General features: G+C 43.1%; 1 protein-coding gene across 3 annotated transcripts in view; it reads left to right on the forward strand.

Annotated features, from left to right (window-relative positions):
• Nucleotides 1-7,751: 7,751 nt before the first annotated feature.
• The window catches only part of LOC144691477 (acyl-coenzyme A thioesterase 9, mitochondrial-like), a 60,504-nt gene continuing 42,226 nt past the window's right edge, over nt 7,752-26,029 (forward strand). Inside the window, exons 1-7 of one of the 3 annotated variants that reach the window (XM_078559593.1) lie at nt 7,752-7,859; nt 16,634-16,734; nt 18,010-18,036; nt 18,508-18,553; nt 20,628-20,798; nt 20,912-20,949; nt 23,747-23,827. In XM_078559593.1, the coding sequence (XP_078415719.1) occupies nt 7,843-7,859; nt 16,634-16,734; nt 18,010-18,036; nt 18,508-18,553; nt 20,628-20,798; nt 20,912-20,949; nt 23,747-23,827 (481 nt within the window). In that variant the 5' untranslated portion in view covers nt 7,752-7,842. Of the gene's footprint in view, nt 7,860-16,631; nt 16,735-17,839; nt 17,883-18,009; nt 18,037-18,507; nt 18,554-20,627; nt 20,799-20,911; nt 20,950-23,746; nt 23,828-26,029 lie in introns of those variants that run through there. The other 2 variants (XM_078559594.1, XM_078559595.1) reach the window with 2 other exon arrangements.

Below are 26,029 nucleotides of genomic sequence, written 5' to 3' on the forward strand. Positions count from 1 at the left end.
ATCACTGTCTTCTGCTTGGACTTGTTGTCAGTGCGCAGACTGATGAGCAGCTGTGACCAGTTTGAACTAGCCTTGGAAGCCAAAATAAATTATGGCAAGAGTGAGGCCATGTTCTTTGGAAGCAGGGCCCATTGATTTTTTGACCCCTTCACCATCAGGTCAGGCTGGGGATATGGTTTGGTTACTGAAGGTGTTGGGAATAGGGTTGGGAGGAGAAGGGGTGTGTGGCAAAAACTGGGAGGAGACTATGGTCAAGGTGAGGCAGAAACTGGGCAAGTGGGAACGACGCTCCCATCTCCATTGCAAGTAAGAACCTGGTCATCAGGTGCAAGGTGCTCTTGGTGTTGCTCTGCGTGGCACAGGTCTGGCCCATTCCTCACTCCTGCGCCATGGCGGTTATCCAAGCGAGCTTCTGCTTTATTTGGAGATTGAGAATGGACTCTGTCTGCAGAGACACTATGCACAAACCTCGGGATAAAGGGGTGGAAACATACCCAACATCAACCTCATCCAGATGGCCACCTTCATTTGCAGCTGGATCAAACTATACGCAGACCCTCGATACGCAATCACCATGCTGAGGTTCTACCTGTCCCCAGTGTTGTGAAGGATGAGCCTGGCCACTTTGCCATGGAACACTCCAGCTGGTTGGGTAGGGTTGTACCACCTGTCTGTCCCTCATGGAAAATTTTACGCAGGAAACCACCTTTGACCACAAGTCCAGTAGGCAGTTGTCCACATGTAGTGTCCTCAAGGGACTGCAGGAAAAGGTGGATCCTGTCGAATGTTTCCCTGAGCAAACTGTTGAAGTCATTTTGCTGAACGCCTCATCGCCAGAACTTTCAAATAAGCAACAAGATGTAGCTTGACTGGTGGTGAGAAAGACCTTTCCCGTCAGATCTTTCTTGTACATCCAGAGTCTCACCCAATCCCCACACCGCCCTCAAAGTGGCTGCGGCGGGGAAGAGACTGTTGCCCACCTCCTTCTGGAATGTCCCTTTGCAAAGAAAGTCTGAAAAGAGATTTTGTCACGGTCCATCGCAAGCAGCTCCATGATGCAGGACTCCGTACATTATGGGCTCTTCTCAGGGAGGCACACTGAGACAAACATCAACTGCGGCTAGAGGACCATCAACTCAGTGAAAGATGCTCTTTGGTCTGCCCAAAACTTGCTGGTCTTCCAGCGCAAAGAACTATCCATGACCAAGTGTTGCAGACTGGCACATTCCAAGGACCAGGACTATGTGCCGAGGGTTGTACTAAAGCTTGGGGCAGCCACTGCAAAGGGTCAATGGGGAAAGGCCATTGTCTAAGGCCCTCCCATCATAGCATACCGAAAAGCTAAAATCTGTCAAACCCCTCTTGCTGTATGTTTGACAGGAAATGCATTTTGTGAATATAATCTGTCGTGATAATTGTATTGAGGGACCTCAGAATGCCACATACTGTATTGAAAGAAAATTATCTGTTTTGCACCTTATGCAATGTCAACTTTGAATAATGAGGTAATGAACCTTGACAAATATTATGAATAAAGTATGTTTTTGCAGGGAAAATGGTGTAGGTGATAGATATATGGGATGCACATGAAGCTAGGATTGGTGGAGTGCACAGATCCTGGAGGTTTGTCAGACTGGAGGAGGTTATGAAGATGAGGAACAAGGAGAGGTTTGAACACAAGAATGAGAATTTGAAATTTATGTCATTTCTGGAGCAAGAGCCAAACTAGGCCAGCAAGCACGAAGTGATGGAAGAGCAAGACTTGGTATGAGTTGGAATACGGACAACAGAGTTTTAGACGAGATTAAATTTACAGAGATGGGAAGACAGGAGATCTGCCAGGAAGGCATTGGAATAGTTGAGTCTGGGAGAAACAAAAAGCACGGATGGGGGTTACAGCCGCAGATGGGCTGAGATAGCGGTGGAGACGAGTGGTGTTACGGAGGTAGATCTAAGTTGTGATTGTGATGGAGAGGGCATCAGTTCAGAAGCTCAACTCAGCAAATCTCAGATAGCAGGGCTGGAGGAGGTTACAGAGATAGGGACCTCCACCACTAGCTCCCAAATCCATCCAAAAGCAAAATACCTGGAAATCTGAAATAAAAACAGAAAATGCTGGAAATGCTCGGCGGGTCAGACAGCAGCTGTGGAGACAGAAAAACAGAATTAACGTTTCAGGTCAGCGATGAAAGGTCATGGAACTGAATATTAACTCTGCTCTTCCCAAATCCATGCCCATATGCCTAACTTTCCTGCAACTCCCTGTTTGAATCTATCCAACAGGTTTCCATCACTCCCATGGCACCAAAATGGCCCTAACCAAAGTTACAACTACAATTTCTGTGACTGTGATCATGGTACCATTATTCTTGCTCATTTTCCTTGACCTTTCTCCCATCTTTGTCCTGATTGACCACACGATTTTCATCCTCCGCCTCTTCTCTACTGTACAACTTGTTGCAACTACCCTTGTTTGGTTCCATACTTACCTATCTGTGCATAGCAACTGCATCTCCAGTGGAATTGTACTCAACCACAATCTGTAACCTCTTGGTCCGGCACATTCCCCACTCTACCATTACCACCAAGCTGGGGGGTCAACACTGTTCAATGAAGAATGCAGGAGGGTATGCCAGGAGTAGCACCAGGCATATCTAAAGATGAGGTGTCAACCTGGTGAAGCTGCAATATAGGGCTACTCGCATGTCAAACAGCTGAAGCAACAAACAATAGACAGAGCTAAGCGGTCCCACAACCAACTGATCAGATCTAAGCTCTGCAGTCCTGCCACATCCAGTCGTGAATGGTGGTGGACAATTGAACAAATTACTGGAGGAGGAGGCTCCACAATATCCCTATCCTCAATGATGGGAGAGCCCAGCACATCAGTACAAAAGACAAGGTTGAAGCATTTACAAGAATCTTCAGCTGGAGGTGCAGAGTGGATGATCCAACTTGGCCTCCTTCTGAGGTCCCCAGTATTACAGATGCCAGTCTTCAGCCAATTTGATTCACTCCACGGGATACTAAGAAATGGCTGAAGGCACTGGATACTGCAAAGGCTATGGGCCCTGACAATATTCCGGCTATAGTACTAAAGACTTGTGCTCCAGAACTAGCTGCTCCGCTAGCCAAGCTGTTCCAGCACAGCTACAGTACTGGCATTTACCCGGCAATGTGGAAAATTGCCCAAGTATGTTCTATGCACAGAAATCAGGACAAATCCAACCCGGTCAATTACTGCCTCATCAGTCTACTCTCCATCATCAGTAATGTGATGTAAGAGGTCATCAAGAGCGTTATCAAATGGCACTTACTTAGCAGTAGCTTGCTCATTGATGCTCAGTTTGGGTTCCGCAAGGGCCACTCAGCTCCTGGCCCCATTATAGCCTTGATCCAAACATGGACACAAGAACTGAACTGAACAGGTGAGGTGAGAATGACTGCTTTTGACATCAAGGCAGCATTTGACCGAGTGTGGTATCAAGGAGCCCTAGAAAAAGTGGAGTCAATGGGAATCAGGGGGAAAACTCTCGGCTGGTTGGAGTCATACCTAGCACAAAGGAAGATCGTTGTGGTTGTAGGAAGTCAATCATCTCAGTCCTGGGTCAACACTGCAGGAGTTCCTCAGAGTAGTATCCTAGGACCAACCATCTTCAGCTGCATCATCAATGTCCTTCCCTCCACCATAAGGTTAGGAGTGGGTATGTTCCCTGATGATTGCACAATGTTCTGCACCATTCGCAACTCCTCAGATGCTGAAGCAGTCTGTGCTCATATGCAGAAAGACCTGGACAACATTCAGGCTTGGGCCGCTAAGTAGCAAGTAACATTCATGCAAAACAAATGCCAGGCATTGACCATCTCCAACAAAGAGAGAATCTAACGATCTCCCATTCACATTCAATGGCAGTACCATCACTGAATCCCCCAATATCAACATTCTGGGGGGTTACCATTGGCCAGGAACTGAATTGGACCAGCCATATAAGTGCTGTGGCTACAAGAGCTGGACAGATGCTGGGAATTCTGCGGCGAGTAACTCACCTTCTGACTCCTCAAAGCCTGTCCACCATATACAAGGCACAAGTCAGGAGTGTGATGGAATACTTCTAAACCTGCGATCTCTACCACCTAGAAGGACAAAGGGAGAAGGCGCATGGGAACATCACTATCTGCAATTTCCCCTCCAAGTCACACACCATCCTGACTTGGAACTATATCGCCGTTGCTTCACTGTTGCTGGGTCAAAATTCTGGAACTCACTTCCCATCAGCACTGTGGTGTACCTGCACTACATGGACTGCAGCGGTTCAAGAAGGCGGCTCACCACCACCTTCTCAAGGGCAATTAGGGGTGGACAATAAATGCTGGCCTAGCCAGCGATGCCCACATCCCATGTCTATAAACCTTATTTCCTGTTGACACAATTTTGGTCACTCTTCTGTTGACATTGCCCATCAGCTGCCCAAATCCTGGCTTGTGCCAAATCTTGCTCAAATATCATCCCAGTGCTTGCTCTCTGGTATTGTTTTCCAGTCCAACAACAACATGATTTTTAAATTTTCACTCTTGTTTTCAAAATTCTCCATGGCCCTGTCTTCCCTATCTTCATAATCTCCTCCAACCCTACAACACCCCTGAGATCGCTACAGTTCTCCAATTCTGGTCTCATGAGCACCCCGACCTTAATGGTTCCATCATTGTGGTCTTGCCTTCTGCTGCCTAGATCCTGAACTCTTTAATTCCCTCTGTAAATCTCTCCCTCCTTCATGAAGTCACTCTTTAAAATATGCCCCTTTAACACCTGCGCTAATGTCCCCAGATGCAAGCTTCGTACCAAATTTTGTCTTATACTCCTCTGATGTGCCTTGGGACGTTTTTACCATCTTTAAGGCAACAATATAAATGCAGTTTTATGTTCAATTTTTTGCTTTGCTAACAGTCGCCATGTAGGTGCAGAATCTGGCTCTAGAGAGAAAGACTTTCCCAACTCCATCACCACCTTGTTTGTAAAAAGACAACTTATATTCATCAGCTGACCACTGTGGCTGAGGTCAAAGGACAGTGATGGGCAACAATAGTGGTGTGGGTGGCCCACTGTAAGGTACTTACTCGAATGATCTACCTTGTTCTATAAATGGCTGGCGGGTTACTGGAGTGTTAGGATTCTGGATTGCAATTTTTTAAAATGAAACTACTTGTTCCATGTTCTCATACTTTCCTACCTGTTACAGCTACAACATTGCACATTGAACATTTTGGCCTAACAATATCTTTGGACAAATATTGATTGTTACTAATTTGTCCAAAGACAAGACCCAAAAGATAACCCTGCTCTTAAAATTACTGATATTAAATACTGACATAGTCAGGTGGATGTAAACAGATATCATGGAAAAGAAGACTTGTATTTATATAGTGTCTTTCACAATCTCAAGATATCCCAAAGCGCTTTCCAACCAATTAAACACATTTTTTTGAAGTGTAGACATTTTAGCTATGTAGTAACCCAATTTGCACACAGCAAGTTCCCATAAACAGCAATATGATCTGCTTATTGAGTTGGCCCACAGTGCCACAATCTCCACCATAGATAGGTCCTGAATCCACCCCAGCCGGAACAAGGATTAAACCTCATGTTGTACAGGGCACCAATTTGATCCACAGCAACCAACTGAGCCAACGAGCCCCCCCAAACCAAGGAGACAAAGGTGCCATGGCAACATACACTTTTATTTGCTTGTTAAAGCCTGGAGCTATGGATAGTGATGGTAGAGGCTCCACTTTTCTTTCCATCACATGGCTGACCAGGAGTCTCTCTCACTCTTACCACCTGCCATTGAGGTATATTGGAAGGATTTGCAGATTGATACTCAGCCTGTTTGGCCACATTATCAATGCACCTTCTTTGGCCATCAAGTCCTGGTGATGGGAGTTGAACCCGGAGCTTCTAGCTCAGACACAGGGACACTGCCCACCATGCCACAAGCGCTCCTCGGCAAAGTGATTAATGACCAGATAATTTGCTTTCTTTTTAATGATGTTGATTTAAGGGTAAATATTTGCTAGGAGGCTTCGCAGAACTCTCTTACTCATCTTTAAAATAAAGTCATGCGGTCTTTTGCTGAGAGGGCAGACAGTTTAATGTCTCATCCTAAATTGGCATCTCTGGCAATACAGCACTCTCTTCGTACCACACTGAAGTGTCAGCCTATACTTTTTGTTTTCAAGTCTTTGGGAGAATGCATGGGAAGTGCCCTTGTCAACATTTATGCTTCAACCAACAATAAAATAGATTAACTAGTCACTCTCCTCATTGCTGTTTCCTTAGTTCATTGTCCTCCTATTAGAGGATGCTAATTTGGAAACCCAGTAGTGCTATAAAGCTTTGAGAAAGAAACTCATCTACCAGTTATTCCTTTATGGGAAAAGCAAAATACTGCAGATGCTGGAAATCTGAAACAAAAACAAAAATAGCTGGAAAAACTCAGCAGGTCTGACAGCATCTGTGGAGAGGAATACAGTTAATGTTTCGAGTCGCATGACTCTTCATCAGAACTAAAGAAAAATAGAAATGAGGTGAAATATAAGCTGTTTGAGGGGGTGGGACAGGTAGAGCTGGATAGAAGGCCAGTGATAGGTGGAGGCAAAGAAGAGATTGCCAAAGATGTCATAGACAAAAGGACAAAGGGGTGTTGACAGTGGTGATATTAGCTCTACCTATTCCACCCCCCCTCAAACAGCTTAAATTTTACCTGATTTCTATTTTTCTTTAGTTCTGATGAAGAGTCATACGGACTCGAAACGTTAACTGTGTTCCTCTCCGCAGATGCTGTCAAACCTGCTGAGTTTTTCCAGCTATTTTTGTTTTTGCTTCAGTTATTCCTTTATGATTGCCTGTTTGGCTCAGTTAGTAGCCCTCTTACCTCTGAGTCAGAAAGCTGTGGGTTCAATTCTCATTTTAGGCTTTGAATGCATCTTCCAGGTTGACAATCCAAAGGAGTACTGAGTATTAAACTGAGGGCAGTCTGTCTTTTCTGAATGAAGATTCTATAGTATAATATGAAGACCATGTTGTCCTGGTGACATTTTCCTCGACAACACCACCAAAGCAGAAATTGGGTGAATTTGTATGAGGGTTCTACTGCTGAAATCATGGGAGATAAGCAGGAGAACCTTTGTGCGTGCAAGATTTTTTCGCTATGCGAGGGATTCATTTTTGTTAAGTGCTTTGGGGATGGTTTTGTGGTACAGTGGGTAGTGCCCCTACCTCTGAGCCAGAAGCTCCAGGTTTGAGTCCCACTCCAGGACTTGATGGCCAAGGAAGGTGACTTCATAATGTGGCCAAACAGGTTGAGTATCCTTCGAACACACGCCAATGGCAGGTGGTAAGAATGGGAGAGATTCATGATCGGCCCAATGTGATGGGAAGAACATTTGAGCTTCTACCATCACTATCCACAACTCCAGACTACAACATGCATGTAAAAGTGCATGTTGCCACAGCAACTCAGGCTCCCTGAGTGAATTGTCCAACGCCATCAATTGTTTTAGGATTACTCTGCAACTGGATCATTTGCTATAGTACTGGTTTGATGTTTTTCCACAGCTGCCTTGTATTTTGGTGGGCAAATCGAAAGAACAGACACAAGATAGCGCTTCAGCTGGCTGCAGGAGAACAGCCTTGAGGCTGAACCCACGTGACTGGTGTGATTGACGGCAGAGCTGGCGTCCCGATGACATCAGGAGGGGTGGGGCTGCGCGATGACATAAGCAGCGCGGCTCCGTTTGTCGTGGGGGGACTGTGTGGAGAAGGTGGTGTCTACTCGCTAGGGCATCATGTACCTGAGGCACAGGTGGGTGCCGGCCGCCAGCGGGCCGGGATACTGCTCAGTATGGGGAGAGGGGTTTTCACTGGGGCGGGGCGGGTGATGGACCCACTGACCGACCAGATCAACATTTCCCCCGGGGGGAATAGGCCAGGACTTTAGTTCTGGGATTGGGGATGGGTGTGTCTCCCAAATTTCCTGGTAGGTCAGAGCCAGTAATCTGAGGCGGGTGAGGCGTCCTCACCACATATTAGCTTTGTGTTCAGAGGCAGCACATAAAGCTGCTTTTTGTACCTTTTCAGATGATCAAAGTGGGTGTGTGGGTTTTTTTTTAAACTGTGCTGACTGTGGTCAGAGACCCTTTTTAAAATCATTTTTCCAAAGGGCCATGATGCTCACTTTAGATGGTGTGGTAACCATGCCATGATGCCATGTTTTCAGCTGTTGCTGGAGTTATCCCTTTGTGGGGCAATTAACTTTCATTTCATATCACACTTCAGATGCTTGGACAGAAATTATTTTGTGCTGGAAATATTTTGTCAGCAGTGGCTTGTTATAGGTTCAAACCCCACGTCAGAGACTCCAGCACAAAATTCTGACCAGCACTCGGATGCAGTACTGTTGAACTGTTGGAGGCACCGTTTTTTTGAATGAGCTATTCAACTGAGACCCCTTCTTCCCCCTCGCGCTCAAACAAAAAATCTCTTGGCACTATTTGATGAAGAGCAGAGGAGTTTTCCCTGCTGCCCTGGCCAATATTTATCACTCAACTGGCATCATAAAAAATCGTCTGGTCTGTTATCTTGTTGCTGTTCATGGGAGCCTGTTGTATGCAAATTGGCAGTCTACAGCAATGACTGAACTTCAGAAAAGACTTTATTGGTTGTAAAGTACTTTGGAATGTTCTGAGGTTGTTACAGTCCTATATAAATACAACAGTTTTTTGTATTGTAGTGTCCTCTGTCAGTGTTTGTAACCAGGAAGATGAAATTTTTAAAAATTATTCTTACATGGGATGTGAACGTCACTGACAAAGCCAGTGTTTGTTGCCCATCCTTAATTGCACTTTAACTGAGTAGCTTGTTAGGCCATTTCTTAGGGCAGTTAAGTCAACCACATTGGTGTGGGTCTGGAGTCACATGTAAGCCATATCAGGTAAGAACAGCAGATTTCCTTCCCTAAAGAATATTAGTGGGGTTTTACAAAAATGATAGTTTCATGGTAGGAAGAATAAAAAAGCGATTGCAGAGCTCTGAGATGCAGAGGGATCTCGGTGTCCTAGTGCATGAATCGCAAAGGGTTAGTATGCAGTACAGCAAGTAATTAGGGAAGCTAATAGAATGTTATTGTTTATTGTGAGGGGAATTGAATACAAAAGTAGGAAGGCTATGCTTCGGTTGTGCAGGGCATTGGTGAGACCACATCTGGAGTACTGTATTGGTCTCCTTATTTAAGAAAGGATGTAAATGCAGTAGAAGCAGTTCAGAGAAGGTTTACTAGACTAATACCTGGAATGGGCAGGTTGTCTTATGAGGAAAGGCTGGACAGTTTAGGCTTGTATCCACTGGAATTTAAAAGAGTAAGAGGTGACTTGATTGAAACGTTTAAGACCCCAAGGGGTCTTGGCAGGGTGGATGTGTAAAGGATGTTTCCTCTTGTGGGCGAATTTAGAACTAGGGGTCACTGCTTAAAAATAAGGGGTTGTCCATTTAAGACATGAGGAGAATTTTTTCTCTGAGGGTTATGAGTCTTTGGAACTCTCTTCCTCAAAAGGCAGAGTCTTTGAATATTTTCAAGGCAGAGCTAGATAGATTCTTGATAAACAAGGGAGTGAAAGGCTATTGGGGATAGGCGGGAGGTTGCAATCAGATCAGCCATGATCTTATTGAATGGCAGAACAAGCTCGAAGGGCTGAGTGGCCTACTCCTAATTTGTACATATGTTCGTATGTCACCATTACTGAGACGAACTTTCAATTCCAAAATTCTTGTTAATTGATTTTAAATTTCACCAGCTGCCATGGTGGGATTTGAACCCCTGACCCCAGAACATTAGTCTGGGCCTCTGGATTACTAGTCCAGTAGCATTGTCATTAGGCTACTGTCTTCCCACAAATGATGCAATATATAATCTCACTTTTTTTTTGGAAGGTGCAGTTGACTTCCTGAAATGCAGCATATTTTAGGAATTTGTCAGAAATTGATGCTATGTGGCAAGAACATTTGAATAAGATGCCTAAATGATTGCAATAAAATTTGTTTATTGTATTCAACCAAATCTATTCACACACCTTGTCTTTCAGCAGTAGAAATAGAAAGAAATAAATGCAATTACCAGTTATTCCCTGGGTAGAGCCATAATCCTTATTAATCCTTCTAATCCTGGCTCTACAAGTTAAGGAAAGCACAAGCATTTTATAGACCCCTAGGCATGCAAACTGTAATTGTATAATGGCATGACAGGTGCTATTGTGAAAAAGATCTTTAGAAATGGCTAATTTCCAGATGAAAATTTGCTTACCATCTATGATGTAACAGTGTCAGCATGGTTCAGTTGGTAACACTTACACCTGAGTCAGAAAGTTGTGGGTTCAAGTTCTACTCCATGGCTTCACACAAGTCTTAGCTGAAACTCCAGCGCAGTACTAAAGGAGTGCTGTACAATGAGAAGTGCCATCTTTTGGATGATTTTTTACTATTCATGCAATGTGGGTGTCGCTGGCTAGGTCAGCATTTATTGCCCATCTCTAATTGTCCTTGAGAAGGTGGTGGTGAGCTGCCACCTTGAACTGCTGCAGTCCATGTGGTGTAGGTACACCCACAGTGCTGTTAGGGAGGGAGTTCCAGGATTTTGACCCAGTGACAGTGAAGGAACGGTGATATATTTCCAAGTCAGGATGGTGAGTGGTTTGGAGGGGAACTTCCAGGTGGTGGTGTTCCCATGTATCTGCGGCCCTTGTCCTTCTAGATGGTAGTGGTCATGGGTTTGGAAGGTGCTGTCAAAGGAGCTTTGGTGAGTTCCTGCATTGCATCTTGTAGATGGTACACACTGCTGCCACTGTGCATCAGTGGTGGAGGGAGTGAATGTTTGTGGATGGGGTGCCAATCAAGCAGGTTGTCTTGGATGGTGTCAAGCTTCTTGAGTGTTGTTAGAGCTACACTCGTCCAGGCAAGTGGGGAGTATTCCATCACCTCCCTGGCTTGTGCCTTGTAGATGGTGGACAGGCTTTGGGGAACCAGGAGGTGAGTTACTCGCCGCAGGATTCCTAGCCTCTGACCCGGTCTTGTAGCCACGATATTTATGTGGCTAGTCCAGTTCCGTTTCTGGTCAGTGCTAACTCCCAGGATGTTGATAGTGGACGGTTTAGTGTTGGTAATTGAATGTCAAGGGGCTATGGTTAGATTCTCTCTTGTTGGAGATGGTCATTGCCCAGCACTTGTGTGGCACGGATGTTATTTGCCACTTGTCAGCCCAAGCCTGGATATTGTCCAGGTCTTGCTGCATTTGGACATGGACTGCTTCAGTATCTGAGGAGTTGTGAATAGTGCTCAACATTGTGCAATCATCAGTGAACATCCTCACTTCTGACCTTATGATGGATGGAAGGTCATTGATGAAGCAATTGAAGATGGTTGGCCCTAGGACACTACCCTGAGGAACTCCTGCAGTGATGCCCTGGGATTGAGATGATTGACCTCCAACAACCACAACCATCTTCCTTTGTACTAAGTATGACTCCAACCAGCTGAGAGTTTTCCCCCTGATTCCCATTGACTCTAGTTCTGCTAGAGCTCTGTCAAATGCTTGATGTCAAGGGGAGTCACTCTCACCTCACCTCGGGAGCTCAGCTCTTTTGTCCATGTTTGAATCAAGGCTGTAATGAAGTCAGGGAATGAGTGGCCTTGGTGGAACCCAAACTGAGCGTCAGTGAGCAGGTTATTCTTAAACAAATGCCACTTCATAGCACTGTCCATGACCCCTTCCGATAATTGAGAGTAGACTGATGAGGCGGTAATTGGCCGGGTTGGATTTGTCCTGCTTTTTGTGTGCAAGACATACCTGGACAATTTTCCGCATAGCCAGGTAGATGTCAGCGTTGTAGCTGTACTGGAACAGCTTGGCTAGGGGCGCAGCAAGTTCTGGAGCACAAGTCTTCAGTACTATTGCCAGACTATTGTCAGGACCCACAGCTTTTGCAGTATCCAGAGCCTTCAGCCGTTTCTTGATATTATGTGGAGTGAATTGAATTAGCTGAAGACTGGCATCTGTGATACTGGGGTCCTCCTCCTCCTCCTCCGGCTGAGATGGATCATCTACTCAGCACTTCTGGTTGAAGATTGTTGTATCAAAGAAAAGCCACCTTTAAGGTGGATGTAAATTATCCCATGCCACTAAATTGAAGAAGAGCAGGAGAGTTATCCCCAGTGTCCCAGCCAATATTTATCCCTCAATTAATATCGCAAAATTATATAATCTGGTCATTATCATATTGCTGGTTGTGGGAGCTTGCTGTGTACAAATTGGCTGCTGTGTTTCCTACATTATAACAATAATGACACTTCCATAGAGTACCCCATTGTGTGTAAAACACCTGAGATCATGAAAGATGCTATAGTGTTTCTTTGTCAATCATATGAGCTCCATTGTCTCACTTCCTACCTGAAGACTGCCTGGGTTGGTTGGCTATGTCACTTCACAATGTGACCACAAAAATAAGTCAACAGGCACAAATCTCACATCCTGCAACCCATATGCATTTTTTTCTTTATTCTTTCATGGCATGTGGGCATTGCTGGCAAGGACAGCCTTTGTTGTCCATCCCTAATTGCCCATCAGCTGAAAGGCTTGCTAGGCCATTTCAGAGTCAACCACATTGCTGTGGGTCTGGAGTCACATATAGGCCAGACCAGGTAAGGATCACAAATTTCCTTCCCTAAAGGATGGGAAGTGAACCAGATGGGCTTTTGCAACAATTGATGATAGTTTCACGGTCACCATTACTGAGACTAGCTTTCTAATTCCAGATTTATTAACTGAAATTAAATTCCACCAGCTGCTGTGGTGGAATATGAACCCATATCTCCTGGGTCTCTGGATTACTAGTCCATTGACATTACCACCACACCACCTCCCAGAAACTAAACAGTTGACTAAATTGTACTCTGACACTTCAAATCCTAACGCATCCTGGGAATGAACAACTTTAACCATTTCATTAACTCTAGCTATAGTACAAGCTCAGAAGCCATTTTTAAGTATAAAGGAAGCACTAATTTTGATCAGTTGAGATTAAATCAAATCCTAACCCTGTGTGTGTATTCACAATTAAGGTGTCTTACAGTCCTCTCTGAAGGTGAAGAATCCCTTTCTGATTCCTCACTTACAATTCGACAACCCCACCATTTTTAGTTGTTCAGACTCGAGTTTTAAACTTCTCACTAGACTCTAAGCCCACCAAACCCTAATTGACGTATTCTACAATTGTTCCCATCTGGACAAAGAAAATAACTTGAGACAAAAACCTTACCCAAAGTATTAATTTAGCAAATTCAAAGTCATCTGCTCTATGGTTACATCCTGTGTTAACCATTTAACCCCACAATTCCTCTATGGCCAAAATTTACAACCGCTCATAAAGCTTCTGTCTGAAGCGTAACCTTTACATGAATTAGTGTAACACTGGGTGCCAGCAGGTGCCAATACTCGATCCTCAAATTCAGTCATTCTCGTTTTTGTTGTCATTTCTGTCAGGCAAAATGCTAACTATCAAAACATGCAAATGGTGTATAATGCAGCATCTTCATTGCTTCAAACATTAAGCTCCATTGATCAACCTGACTGGTGCAATCCAGAACCCTTCTTTTCCCCTCAGTAATGTCTGAAGATGATTCACATTCCCTGTGTACATCACCCTTCAACATGCATATTGATTTCGCTTTCTATACTCCAGTTTTATCATCAACAGCTAATATTATTCTCAAAGGGAACAACAATTTATATTGCATGAGATTTTGCCAACCAATCAGCACCAACTTCTCATGCAGTATAAATTGTTGTTCCCTTTGAAATTTGGAATTCTTGCAAATCTGTCCTGATGTTTGCTTTTGTTCCACAAGTACCTTTGCAGTTGGAAGCTAGAACTTCAATAAATTAATGCAGTATGTTTTTCCTTTAGCACTGTAATGTGGCAAGAAGAAGTAAAGGGTTAATTATTCCTTTGAGATGGGGAAGAGGCATTGGAATTTGGGGAGGAGTTAGGATAGCAGCTGCAGAGGTGCCACTAAGTCAATAAAAAAAACTTCAAAAATGTTCCAACTGTAACTCGGTAATTCTCCAAAGTTGCCTTTACCTTTTTCAAAGAATTGCATTTGAGCAGTGGCATTATGTAAACTAGTCAAAATTAATCCATACTATTTGTTTTTAACCCAAAAAGTGTGCTTTTTTTATGAAAGCTCAAAGGCATCCCTTAATCCTCCCACTTCTTTGATGGCAAAATCTTAAAATGAGAGTACAGTATTTTACATAATCCCAAATTGTGTACACAAGGGCCTGAATTTTCACACACACATATAGAGGCTCTCCATCTTAGCCGTAGAGACACAAATCCTGAATTACAAGCCTAAAACTGACCCCCACCATTTTTGCGGGGGTTGGGGGGGTAGTCGGGGTGGTTTCGTAATAGTACATCCGAAGTTCATGGAGGCAACTGCACATGATAAAGTGCAGTTGCCTTCAGGCTGATCTGATTTTTGCTAGCGGGATGTCCAAAACATGACTTGTGAACTTCAGACTTGGTAGGGGAAAATCCAAGCTCAATGGAGTTCTTTGGAGAGGTAGGGTACCTTTTTGGAGAAGTAAGGTACCCTTTTGAAAATGGTCCCAGGATACCTTTGGAAGAGGTCAGGTGCCCTTTGGGATTCCTAAAATTAGACATGAATGTGCATAAACTCATTGGAGCTGTCAGCAGGAACTGTTAAGATGTTGAAAGCCCCTGCCCTTTAAATATTTGAAAAAAGCTGTAGCTTTACAGAAAAAAGTGTGCTTGCTATTTCACTCTGTGTGTTGACATAAGCCTGAGGGCTAGACTTATAATATTGATGCTGCATGTCTGATTTCATAACCTATCATTATCACAGTGGGGTGCCTGCCAGTTCAGTTTGATTGGCAGCTCCAAGTGGTTATAAAGTCTTTGAAGTGGGACTATAATCCCTTATAAAAATAAGCATTTATTTCAAAGGAAGTTAAATGTAATGAATGGGTTTTTAGTCAGTGTTGATTTTTGAAATAGTGAATTCATCAATAGACGAACTTCATTTAATCTCAGCATGGGTCCTGAGGTCTGCCCATGGTGGGTACTGGGTGAGTTGGCATGGAGAGTGTAAGTGGAAAGTGAGGTGGGTGGATGGGTGGCACGTGTTGGCACAGAAGCTTTAAAGGGCTGTGGGCATGAGTAGAGGACATCGGTTGGCATGGGAATGCGATACCAAATATGATGGTCAAACATCATAAACTGATTTTGTTACAAAGTCCAGATGCATGCAGTGTCTTTGAGCAGTCGACATACAGAAAAATAAATGTGATTACTCCAACTTTTCCAGAGTAAAGTTGTAACCTTTGTTGATCCTTCTGATCCCAGCTCTACAAATTGTCAAGGAAAACTCCAGATCTTTAAAGGCCCCAAGTCTCTCTCAATATATTTCCTTGATTCATTATGGCATGAAAATGCTATTGTGAACAAGATTGTCAAAATATGGTTTCTTCAAAAGAGCAGATGAAAACTTGCTTATCATCTGGGATGTAATCAATCATCCAGAGATCTTTTGTCTCACTTCTTATCTTGGTGTCTTGTTTTTAAAAAAGGCTGCAGAAATAAATCAATAGTCATGAATTGTACATTCTGCAACCCACATCTTACACCTCAGCAGAAGCTAAACAGCAGTGCCAGTTAAATTATACCCTGACACATTAAATCTAGAGTACCCAAGGTATCCAGTTCATTATTGTTAACTACAGTACAAATCCACAAGACATTGAGTAAAAGGAAGCTAAAACTTTAATCATATGGTTGAGGGGATTGTCCTGTGATGAGAGGCTGAGTAAATTGGGTCTATATTCTCTGGAGTTTAGAAGAATGAGAGGCGATCTCATTGAAATGTATAAAATTCTGAAGGGGCTTGATAGGTTGAGAGATTGTTTCCATTGGTCAGGGAATGTAAAACACGGGGACACAGTCTCAGGTTAAGGGGCCGATCATTTAGAACTGAGATGAGAAATTTCTTCCCTCAAAGTGTTGTGAATCTTTGGAATTCTCTACCCCAGAGGGTAGAGAATAAAGCTGGGATAGACAGATTTTTGTGTTCTCAAGGAACTAAGGGATATGGGGAGCATGTGGGAAAATGGAGTTGAAGCCCAAGATCAGCCATGGTCGTATTGAATGGCAGAGCAGGCTCAATGGGTCTGCTGCTGTTCCTATTTCTTCTGTTCTTATGGGATTAAACCAAATCTTAATCTGGCACATATATGTATATACACCTGGGGATCTTAAAATGCCAATTGCTATGTATAGTCAGAAAAATAATAATTTACCTTCATATAACATCTTGAGATAGTAAAATGTCTTAAGGCGCTTAACAACTATGTAATCAGATAAAAAGTTAACCTAGTCATAGATGGCAATATTAAGATGGTGACTGAAGATTTTGTCCAAGAGGTATTTTTAAGGAGCATTTTAAAGGAGGAGAGAAAGTTTAAAATTTCAAATTTTTTCTAAAACTGCAAAATAATGTGTTTTGTTTTAAAAGGCATTGGATGATCCGGAGTATTTCTTCTGTTCTCGTCAGGTCATGTACCTCCCTATCTGCGAGTCTGCATCCTGGGGGATGTTCCCCAGATCTGACTGAAGGTATTGAGCCAGTCATCTTATTTTGGCTACCACAGAGTTTTTCTATAATACAAATAATGAAATGTCTCACCGTCTTGTGTAATAAATATTGATGTCTTTCTCTTTTCAATCATCTAATGGGCCAGTAAAGATCACATGACATCTGCCAGTTGCTCTCCACTTGATTGTTCTATTCATGGCACTTTCTAGCAATCTTATTGGTTGCTGGTAAGCACATGACCAACCTGATTGTTCTTTCTTTTAATTGACAAGATCCTAACCACTCGCTATGTAAAGTGGTTTTTCTTCATGTCACTGTTGTTTCTTTTGCCGGTCACCTTAAATCAGTGTCCTCTCGTTCTTGACTGTTCGCCAATGGGAACAGTTTCTCCCTAACTACTCTGTCCAGACCCGTCATGATTTTGAATTCCTATCAACCTGTCACCTCTAGTCTCTGTTTTCTGTCTGTTAGCTTATCCTCAATCCCATGAGCTCTAGTCTTATGTAACAATCTCTTGTACGGCACTTTATCAAATGCTTTCAGCAAATCAAAATATTCTACATCCACATCTTCCTCCTTGCCTACTGTGCCAGTTACACCCTTAAAAACTGCAATAAATTTGTCAAGTACAATCGATGTTTCATAAAACTGTGTTGACTCTGTCTAAACACATTGATTTTCCAAGTGCCCTATTACCACCACCTTGATAACCAAACTCCCTTCCTATCAGCACTGTAGACTGCAAGAACGTGTAGCGGTTCAAGAAGGTGGCTCATCACCACTTTCCTGGGGGCAATTAGGAGTGGGCAATAAATGCTGGAATTGCCATCATCCCATGACCAAATAAAAGAAAATTCTTGGAGCGTTGCTATTGGATACTTTCAACTCAGTTGCCATTATTTCAGTTGCCATAAATCTTTAGATTGTGAAACACTATTTTGTGTTATTGAACACATTTGAAGTCTAGTCACACTATTGCTGGATGCATATATTGGGGCTATAGTGCCAAAGATTGAAAGTAACTGAAGTCAGTACTGCTGGGCTTGTCTGAGAGCATGAACTGACAAATTCCGTTCAGTCATGAATTGCACACTGTTGATAATATAATTTTCCAATTTATTTTAGAGAAAAAAATATGGTGTGTTAAAAAAGCAGATTAAAATACTAGGTTAGTATTTAGTTATGTTACAACATTTGCTTAAGTTGTATTCACTTGCAGTTGTAAACCTGCGACTGGGGTCCTTTTAGACCTCTTGCTACAAAGCTTAGTCATTCTTTGTGTTTTCCCTCTACAGGGCATTCCAAACAGTTAATGAACGATGGTGAGTGATACATCTTGAAGATTGGTAGAATACAATGACTTAAAGTTAGTGCATTAATTTATATTATTACTGTATCCTTGAGTGAATGAGCCTCTTATCTATAGAACTAAAAACAGAAATGCTGGGCACTCAACAGATTAGGCAGCATCTATGGACAGTGAAACAGAGTTATTATTTCAGGTCAAATGCAATCAGAACTCATGAAAGGCTATTGGCTTGAAATGTTAATTGTTCCCCTCTACAGATCCTATCTGACTTGCTGAGCATTTCCAGCATTTTCTGTCCATAATACAGATTTCCAACATTTTGCAGTATTTTACTTTTGTTTTCTCTTATTTAGTCTCAGATTTTTACTTTGTGTGTGTGTTATCTTTGTTATCTGTTCAACAATAGAAAGTTGTATTTGAAGGAAAAATGTTCTCAAGATCAAGTGCAAATCTGGTTTGATAATTAAGTTCTCTTTTTGTTCAGTACGGTCAAAGCTAGAGACAATCGTTGGCGCATCTAAAAACTGGAGGTATGTTGACAGGGCGGTTCCCAAACAGTTGAGACTGTATATTGGAAGTGTATGTTCTATTAATAGGAATATGAAAATATGTACATTTTTCTCCTGTAGTCATCCACAGTCTTTAGATATTGAGTGATATTTCGTTAACCGTTTGGGTGGTAATAAGTGGGGTACCCCTAACCTCAGTATTTCTGATTTATTTAAATGACCCATATTAAGAAACTTAATTCAGAGTGGTAAAATTTTCAGATGAAAACTTAGGAGCTGTTGCTTAATCTAATGAGGCAGTTGAGGAATTATAAAACAAGATGGGCAGAGTATTTGTGGTAGCATTTTAATGCTGACGGGTGCAAAGTGCTGAACATAAGTAAAATTATACAACGCACGTACAACATTCAAATAGCTAAAGCTAGAACTGAAGGAAACTCGACAGCCTTGCTGCATCCGATACTAAACCTATCCAACCAATGCAGAGGAGCAATAAAAAAAACAAGATGTTGAGCAATATAACTATCCTAGTAAAGAGGAAGTGGTAATCGAGTCAGATTTTACTCCAGCACTATGTCCATTACTCCTAAACGGAGACAGTGGGGGTTGGGAGAGGGACAGTCTGTTAGGGGTGGGGTGGGGGAAGAACAGAATGGGAGATGCTGGGGTGGTGGGTTGGTGAAGAGGATTTTGACAGTGCGGAGAAGGGGGTGAGAGAGAAAGATGATAGATGTCTGTGCAGGAAGAGGGTGACAGTGAGGAGGGGGTGGGGGAAGAGGGAGATGTGATGGAGGATGGGACAGGGTGAATGAGGGAGATGCCAAGTACATGGGGAAGAGGGAGATGTCAGGGAGGGTGGGGATGAGGGAGTCACAGGTGGAAAGTGGGGGAGGGAAAGAGGGATACGCTGAGGGAGGGGGAAGAGGGATACGCTGAGGGAGGGTGGGGTTGGGGAGGAGGGAAGAGGGATGTGCTGAGGAGGGTGGCTGGGGGAGGGGGAAGTGGGATATACTTAGGGAGGTCGGGGGGGGGAAAGATATGCTGAGGGAGGATGGGGGTGAGGGGGAAGAGCGATACGCTGAGGAGGGTGGGGAAGACATATACGTTGAGGAAGGGTGGGGGAGGGGGAAGAAGGATATGCTGTTAGATGGTGGGATGGGGGAGGGGGAAGAGGGATATGCTGAAGGAGGGTGGGGTAGAGGAGGAAGAGGGATAAGCTGAATGAGGTTGGGGTAGGGGGAAAGGAATGATATGGGTGCTCAGGAAGATGTCAGTGTAGGGAGGTTCTTGAGTGATGTTGGTGGGGGAGGGTGATTAGTTGTTTTGGGGGGATGGGTGGGGGAGTTGCAGACTTGCCAGGGTGGTGGTGGGGGGTGTTCAGTTGGTATGGGGCCTTTTCTTTCTGACTCATTCTGCTCTCCTCTGTTGGATTTTTTCACGCTCTCACCCCTTTTCATTGATGGTAAGGGGAGAGCTGGTTTGGATGTAGACTAGTTTCTAGTTGCGAGTTAGGGAGGGACCTGTTTAGCGTATAGGCTGGAATTGCTGGGCAAGACATCCACAGAGCAGCTCAGGCAGTACCCTGCCCCCTTGCCCCAAAATCTGCTTCTCATGCTCTGCAACACCACCTTTCCATCCTTGCTTCTTCTGCTCCCTTGCTTCCTTGTCTCCTCCTGTCACTCCCACCAACTTCATTCATTCACCCAGCTGTCTCCATACCCCATTGTCATCTTTATCCCTGCCCCTTTACACAACCTCTCCAGGCCTATATGCTTCCCTATCACATCTTGATCCCATTCCCTCAATCTGTTGTTTCCTTCATCGCTCCTGTGACCCTTCCTCCCTTACAGCCAGCAACCAAAGCAAGGGCCATTAAAAGTGGAGGGAAGATGGGGATTTGATAGCTGAGGGTTCTTAAAGGAAATATTCTCCCATCCCCTTCCTCATGTCATTACTATCACTCTGGTTCTGTTTGTGCTATTTCTTATTCTGCTTTTAACCTTTCCCTTGTCTCTCACACCATTATCACTGTCTTTCCATTCAGCCTTCACTAGACATTGATTACATTTCTAGTTTTCTCATAACGCTTTTCCAGTGAACACCTTCAATCTGTAAAGGAAAGAGCTTCATCCAGTCATCAACTGGTCTGCAGCCAGGAGGACTTGCCATATCGACGAATGAAAGACAGTTATCTGGAGGCTTATCTACCATTAGGAAGCCAGCCCAGCTTGAGAGAAAAATACCTGAATGTACATAAGCATGTAAGGTACACAGCTGATCCGTTATGATTTACAGCTTCAGTTACCTAATAACTTCAACACCAAACCTTTTACATCTAATGTTCTAGTATTGAAACTCAATGTTGTCTTCCTTATGTAGATTTGGCAGGATCCTTGAAGACCTTGACTCATTTGGAGGTAAAACACTGGCATACAACAGTGAGAAAGCTATTTACATTTCTTTGCTTAAGCGGGAGGCATATCAAGAATGGTAAAGATTGTGTGAGATGTAGAGTAAAGATGATGACCTAGATGATAAAAATACAGGAGTTGAAGATACATGACATCTATACAGGTTGAGTATCCTTTATCTGCAAATCTGAAAACCGAACACATCCAAAATCCGCACTTTTTTTGAACCTCATCGACCTTTAGAGTGGGAAGTCCCTGACCTGAACTGACTCGAACCTCACCGACCGCACCTGACCTTCAGTGTGGAAAGTCTAGTTGTTTCTCTACACTGTTTACCTTCCTCACAGAATCATGGATGGTGCCACGGGTGGGGACTTACTGCAGGTACCCTGTATCTATTATTCAGTGAATCATCTGACTTTTCTAGCCATTGTTACTTCAGAGCAGGCTTGTCCAACACGTGTCTGAGGTCCGCCAGGCCTCTCTATCTGGCTCGCGCACCCCGTGTTCAAAATGTTGGTAAGTGAATTTGAAGATTCTTTAAAGAACTGCTCCTCCAATCACAGGCCATTTCTCTCTTTACGTTTGCTGTTGCTAGGATCACGAGTGAGCCAATCAGCAGCAAATGTGGGATAAAACCAGTTTCTGATTGGAGGAGCAGCTTTCTTCAGCCCGAGGCCCAAAAATATGGCGTGACCACAAAGTTGAGTCTGCTGGAGAGGGAGGGGGGTTTCAGGGTAGGAGGGAAGAGTCAAAGTGGCCGTTCAGCATGGGGGCAGGGCGGCAGCCATGGGAAGAGCTGGAGTGCCTGTGTGTGGGCGAATGCGGATGAGGGGGCACGTGTGTCAAGGAAGGAGGGGCGCAGGAGTGCACGCATGGGGTGGCAAGGAAGGAGGGCTGCGGGAAGGAATGTGGGCGTGGGGTGGCGAGGGGCGCAGGAGGGGATGTGCTCGTTGGGGGTAGTGAGTGGGTGGGAGAGCACGTGCGGTTGCGAGTGTGCATGTGTGTGGGAGTGAGTGAGCAAGGGCACGAGAGCTTGAGAGAGTGTGTGCATGAGAGTGAGAGTCTGGCTCACTTCCAGTCTCAGCATTCACACTCACACTCATCCCCACACACCAACACACTCACACCAACTCAGTGGGTGAGGGTGAGTGATTAAGAACCCTGAGACTGAGTGTGAGCCGGAAAAACATAGTTTTACCCTCTTAAGCTCTAATGGTCATCTTTATTAATTACTCATTATTTTAAATTATCAATTTTTTGCTTCGAAATTCCTTTATTTTTCCTCAGCAAGTTATTTATTTTCTTTATACCTCAACGTTTTATTGAAGTTCATTTTTAATGTTGCGCCAAGCCTCATCTTTCGGTCCCTCGAGTGAGAAAAAATTTGAAATGTGGCCCCTCGCATGAAACGGTTGGACAAACCTGCTTTAGGCTATAGCTAGAGTAAGCTTTGGCCATTGTCATATAATTAGACCTAGTCCTACATGCGGTAGCCGAAAACCAAAATGATCTGAAATCTGAAACGCAATTGGCCCCGAGATTTTGGATAGACGATTCTCGACCTATACTGTGCCATCAGATCCTTAATCCCAATGATCAGCCTGTCATCCTGTTCAGTGATGTTCATTTTTAAAATTGTCAAACTTGGAAATATATTGAACCCTATATAGGAGACGAGTATAGTGTGATATTGGGGCATATTGATTCGAATTTAGAAACGTACCAGTTCAATCGCGTCACTGTGGAAAGTATAAGAGGCCAAGGCCTGGTCTGAAATGAGTAGATGAAGAAGTCAATCAGGAAAGGGTGACAACAAAGTTTGGCAGTGTAGTTGGACTGAAGGTGGTACATTTCAAGGTCCTGACATGGAATGAATTAAGAGTAAGAGTGCCAGCATGACCTTTTTCCAGCTTAGAAGGACTAGCACATCAAGGGTCAGAAGAACACTGACTCTGATAGTGTTGAGAAAGTAGAGACACAAGAAGTGTTCAAGGAAGTTATTAGTTGGAGGCTAGCTGGAGACGAGCTTTTCTTGTATCCAGTCAAGAAACCTGGGAGAAATATCAGACGCATGGCCAGGTGTGGGAGCCATATTCAATCTTCAGATGAGCTTGGAGACTACAAAGAGTTGGAGATGATGCATTGCAAAGAAAGAGCTTATTGGCAGCATCTTGGCACTGAATTTGTTGCAGTAGCTTTATTTTTGTGCTAGCATAACTTGGGATGGAGTTTTCAGTGAAGTGCCAAACATTCTTTCCAGCTTGCAGTTTTTAGCAGTTTGGAAGGTTCTCCTCCAAGTCTCATGACATCATAACTTGGAAAAATATTGATGGTTACTTCACTGGTCAAAATCCTGGAACTCCCTTAATAACTGCACCTTCACCACATGGACTGTAGAAGCTCAACCAGGCAGCTCACTGCCACCTTCTCAATGGCAATTAAGGCTGGACAATAAATGCTCACCTAGCCACTGATGTCCGCACCCCAATAATGAATTAAAAGAAATTTTGGAGAAATGGGGGGAGGAGGAGGAGGAGACAGTTCTGAGGTGGGGACTGTGCCCAGAGAAAGAGAAATCAGAGGTGGGACAGACATTTAAAGAGGTGTAAGGTAAACAAAGGAACAGGAGGTGAGTAGACAATAATGAAAAGATAGCTACATTATGGTCTAGCAAAAGGGCTTCTGTATTTTGTGCCTATAACTCTATTGAAATGGGAACTACTTCAAATTAATATTTCAGAACATTCATTATTGAAAAAAATCAGTTTGATATAATTAACATTTCTTTCTTGTTTTGCAGTTTTAATTTGTTATACCCATGCCAAAACTAATGGCCGCACAAGTCCTTTTTCTATTGTTACTGCCCTTGTTGATGAAATAGGTATGTTTACATTTTTCTCACAATTATCACTATGCTTTGACAATTTTATGAATTGAAATTAAGTATATATAGGTGGAGGGCATTGATTGGATGGTTAATTGAGCACATATAAACTGATACTTACATGAGTGGAACGGAGTTAGGAGATATATACCTGTTATGTTTCACCCTGTGAATAAATCTATCGCAAGTAAAGATTGGCTTTGGTTTCTTCACCAACTAGCTATCAGGAATATAACACATTGTTACGACCAGGTTAAGAGAGGTAACCTGACTCCTCCCTTTGTCCCACTCCAGGGTTGATTATAACAGAGTTTGAAATAAAGAAAAAGGCGATATTTCCAATTCAAAATATATACTTAACCATGTGTAACTAAGTGTTAGAAATAAGCCAGCCAGGTTCCTTGAGTTAACAAGTAAAGAGGTAATTTTATTGCTAAAACTCACTCAGGTAAAGATGTGGAAGTCATTAACAAAGGGTTTAAAATGTACAAATATGTCCAACTACCCACTAATGCAAAAACAATACTTACACAGCCAACCTCCACCCCCTCCCAAGCATACAAAAAAGAAATAAACTCTACAGAATATCAGATCTTAAAACTCGGCCAAGTCAAAATCAAAGTCAGAAAAAAAAATCACTTTGTCTAGAAGCTTGTTTATAGCTGAAAGGTCACTTCTGCAGTAGCTGCTGGTACTTGGGTTTCCTCAATGGAGTTGCTATTCTGTAGTCATGGCTGGTTAATACTCTTTCTTCTTGGAGACGGTGGTGTTGATTCGGCATCCTCTTTTAAGAACTCTCGGTTTTCTGCAATGAGGTCTTCTGGTGGGTTTTCAGAACATAAGGAGCTCAGCTTTGATATGAGAGGTTTCAGAGAATGAGGGGGTAAAGCAGTCTTTCTTTGACTGTTAGTTCAAATCCAGTGTATTTACTCCCAGCAGCTGGGTCATGTGACCTCTCTCTGGTTTCAATCTGGGCTTATTTTAGCCACTGTCTCTTGGTGCTCCGTAGACACTCTAGAAAGCAGCTTATGTCTTTCACAAATGCAACATAGTAGCTGCTGTAGGCTAATGTGTCCTTTGCTTAGCAAAAGCGTTCCCTTCAGAAGTTCTGTATACAGATACATATAATATGTCTAGTGGATGATATTATAAAGTAATATATGTCCAGTCAATGATATTATAAATTAATATTCCATATAACACTTTTCCATAACTATATGAATACTGTTTGTAGAAGTCTTTCATTGCACCAACATGTTTTTAGTAGTATTGTAATGATACATAGTCACTTTTGGTGTACTGTATCAAAGTGATGGACAAATTCAAAAATAAGGTTGGGGATCTGACTTATGGATACGCTAAGTGCTGAATTGAGACCATTTCCAGCAGATAGTGAAAGGCACACTCCCTATGCTTTGTAGCCCATGTTGTATAACATTAGCTTGTCCATTGGGCTGCAAGGAATGTTTTAATCCTAGTGTTTCTGGTGCACCAAATCCCATTCATCCACCACACTTTGCTTGCTGGCCCCCAGTCTGTATATACCTCAGTTTTAAGATTCTCATCCTTATGCTAATATCGCTCCTTATCTTTATAACCTTTTGCAGCTCCACAACCCTCAGATGTCTGCACTTCTCCAATTCTGGCCTCTTGTGCTACCTGATTTCCATTGCTGCCCCATTGGTGGCTGTGCCTTCAGCTGCCTCAGCAACAAACACTAGGAAGAAATCGACAGGCGCATAAAGAGACTTGAGCTAGTTAAGGAGAGGTAGCACAGATTTGTCAAAGGCAGATGGTCCTTGAATAATCTAATTGAATTTTTTGATGAAGTAACGAAGAAGATTGAAGGTAATCCAATGGACATTGTCTATATGGATCTTAAGTAAGTGTTTGACAAAGTACCACATAAAAGACTGGCGGCTCATGGAATAGGAGGGTCATTGTCAGCTTGCATATAAAATTGGCTTAAAGACAGAAAACAGCAAGTCGTGGTAAATAGTTGTTTATTTAGACCAAAGGATAATCGACAGTGCTTGTTCCCAAAGGTCAGTGCTGGGACTGTGTATTTTGCTATATATAAATGACTTGGATATTGGAATACAGAGTAAAATTTAAAAATTTGCTGATGATACCAAATTTGGAAGAGCGGCACACTGTGAGGATGATGCCAGTCTACTGCAATAAGACATAGGCTAGCAA

The sequence above is a fragment of the Cetorhinus maximus genome, chromosome 16 (assembly GCF_964194155.1).
Source record: "Cetorhinus maximus chromosome 16, sCetMax3.hap1.1, whole genome shotgun sequence".
Classification (NCBI taxonomy): Eukaryota; Metazoa; Chordata; class Chondrichthyes; order Lamniformes; family Cetorhinidae; genus Cetorhinus; species Cetorhinus maximus.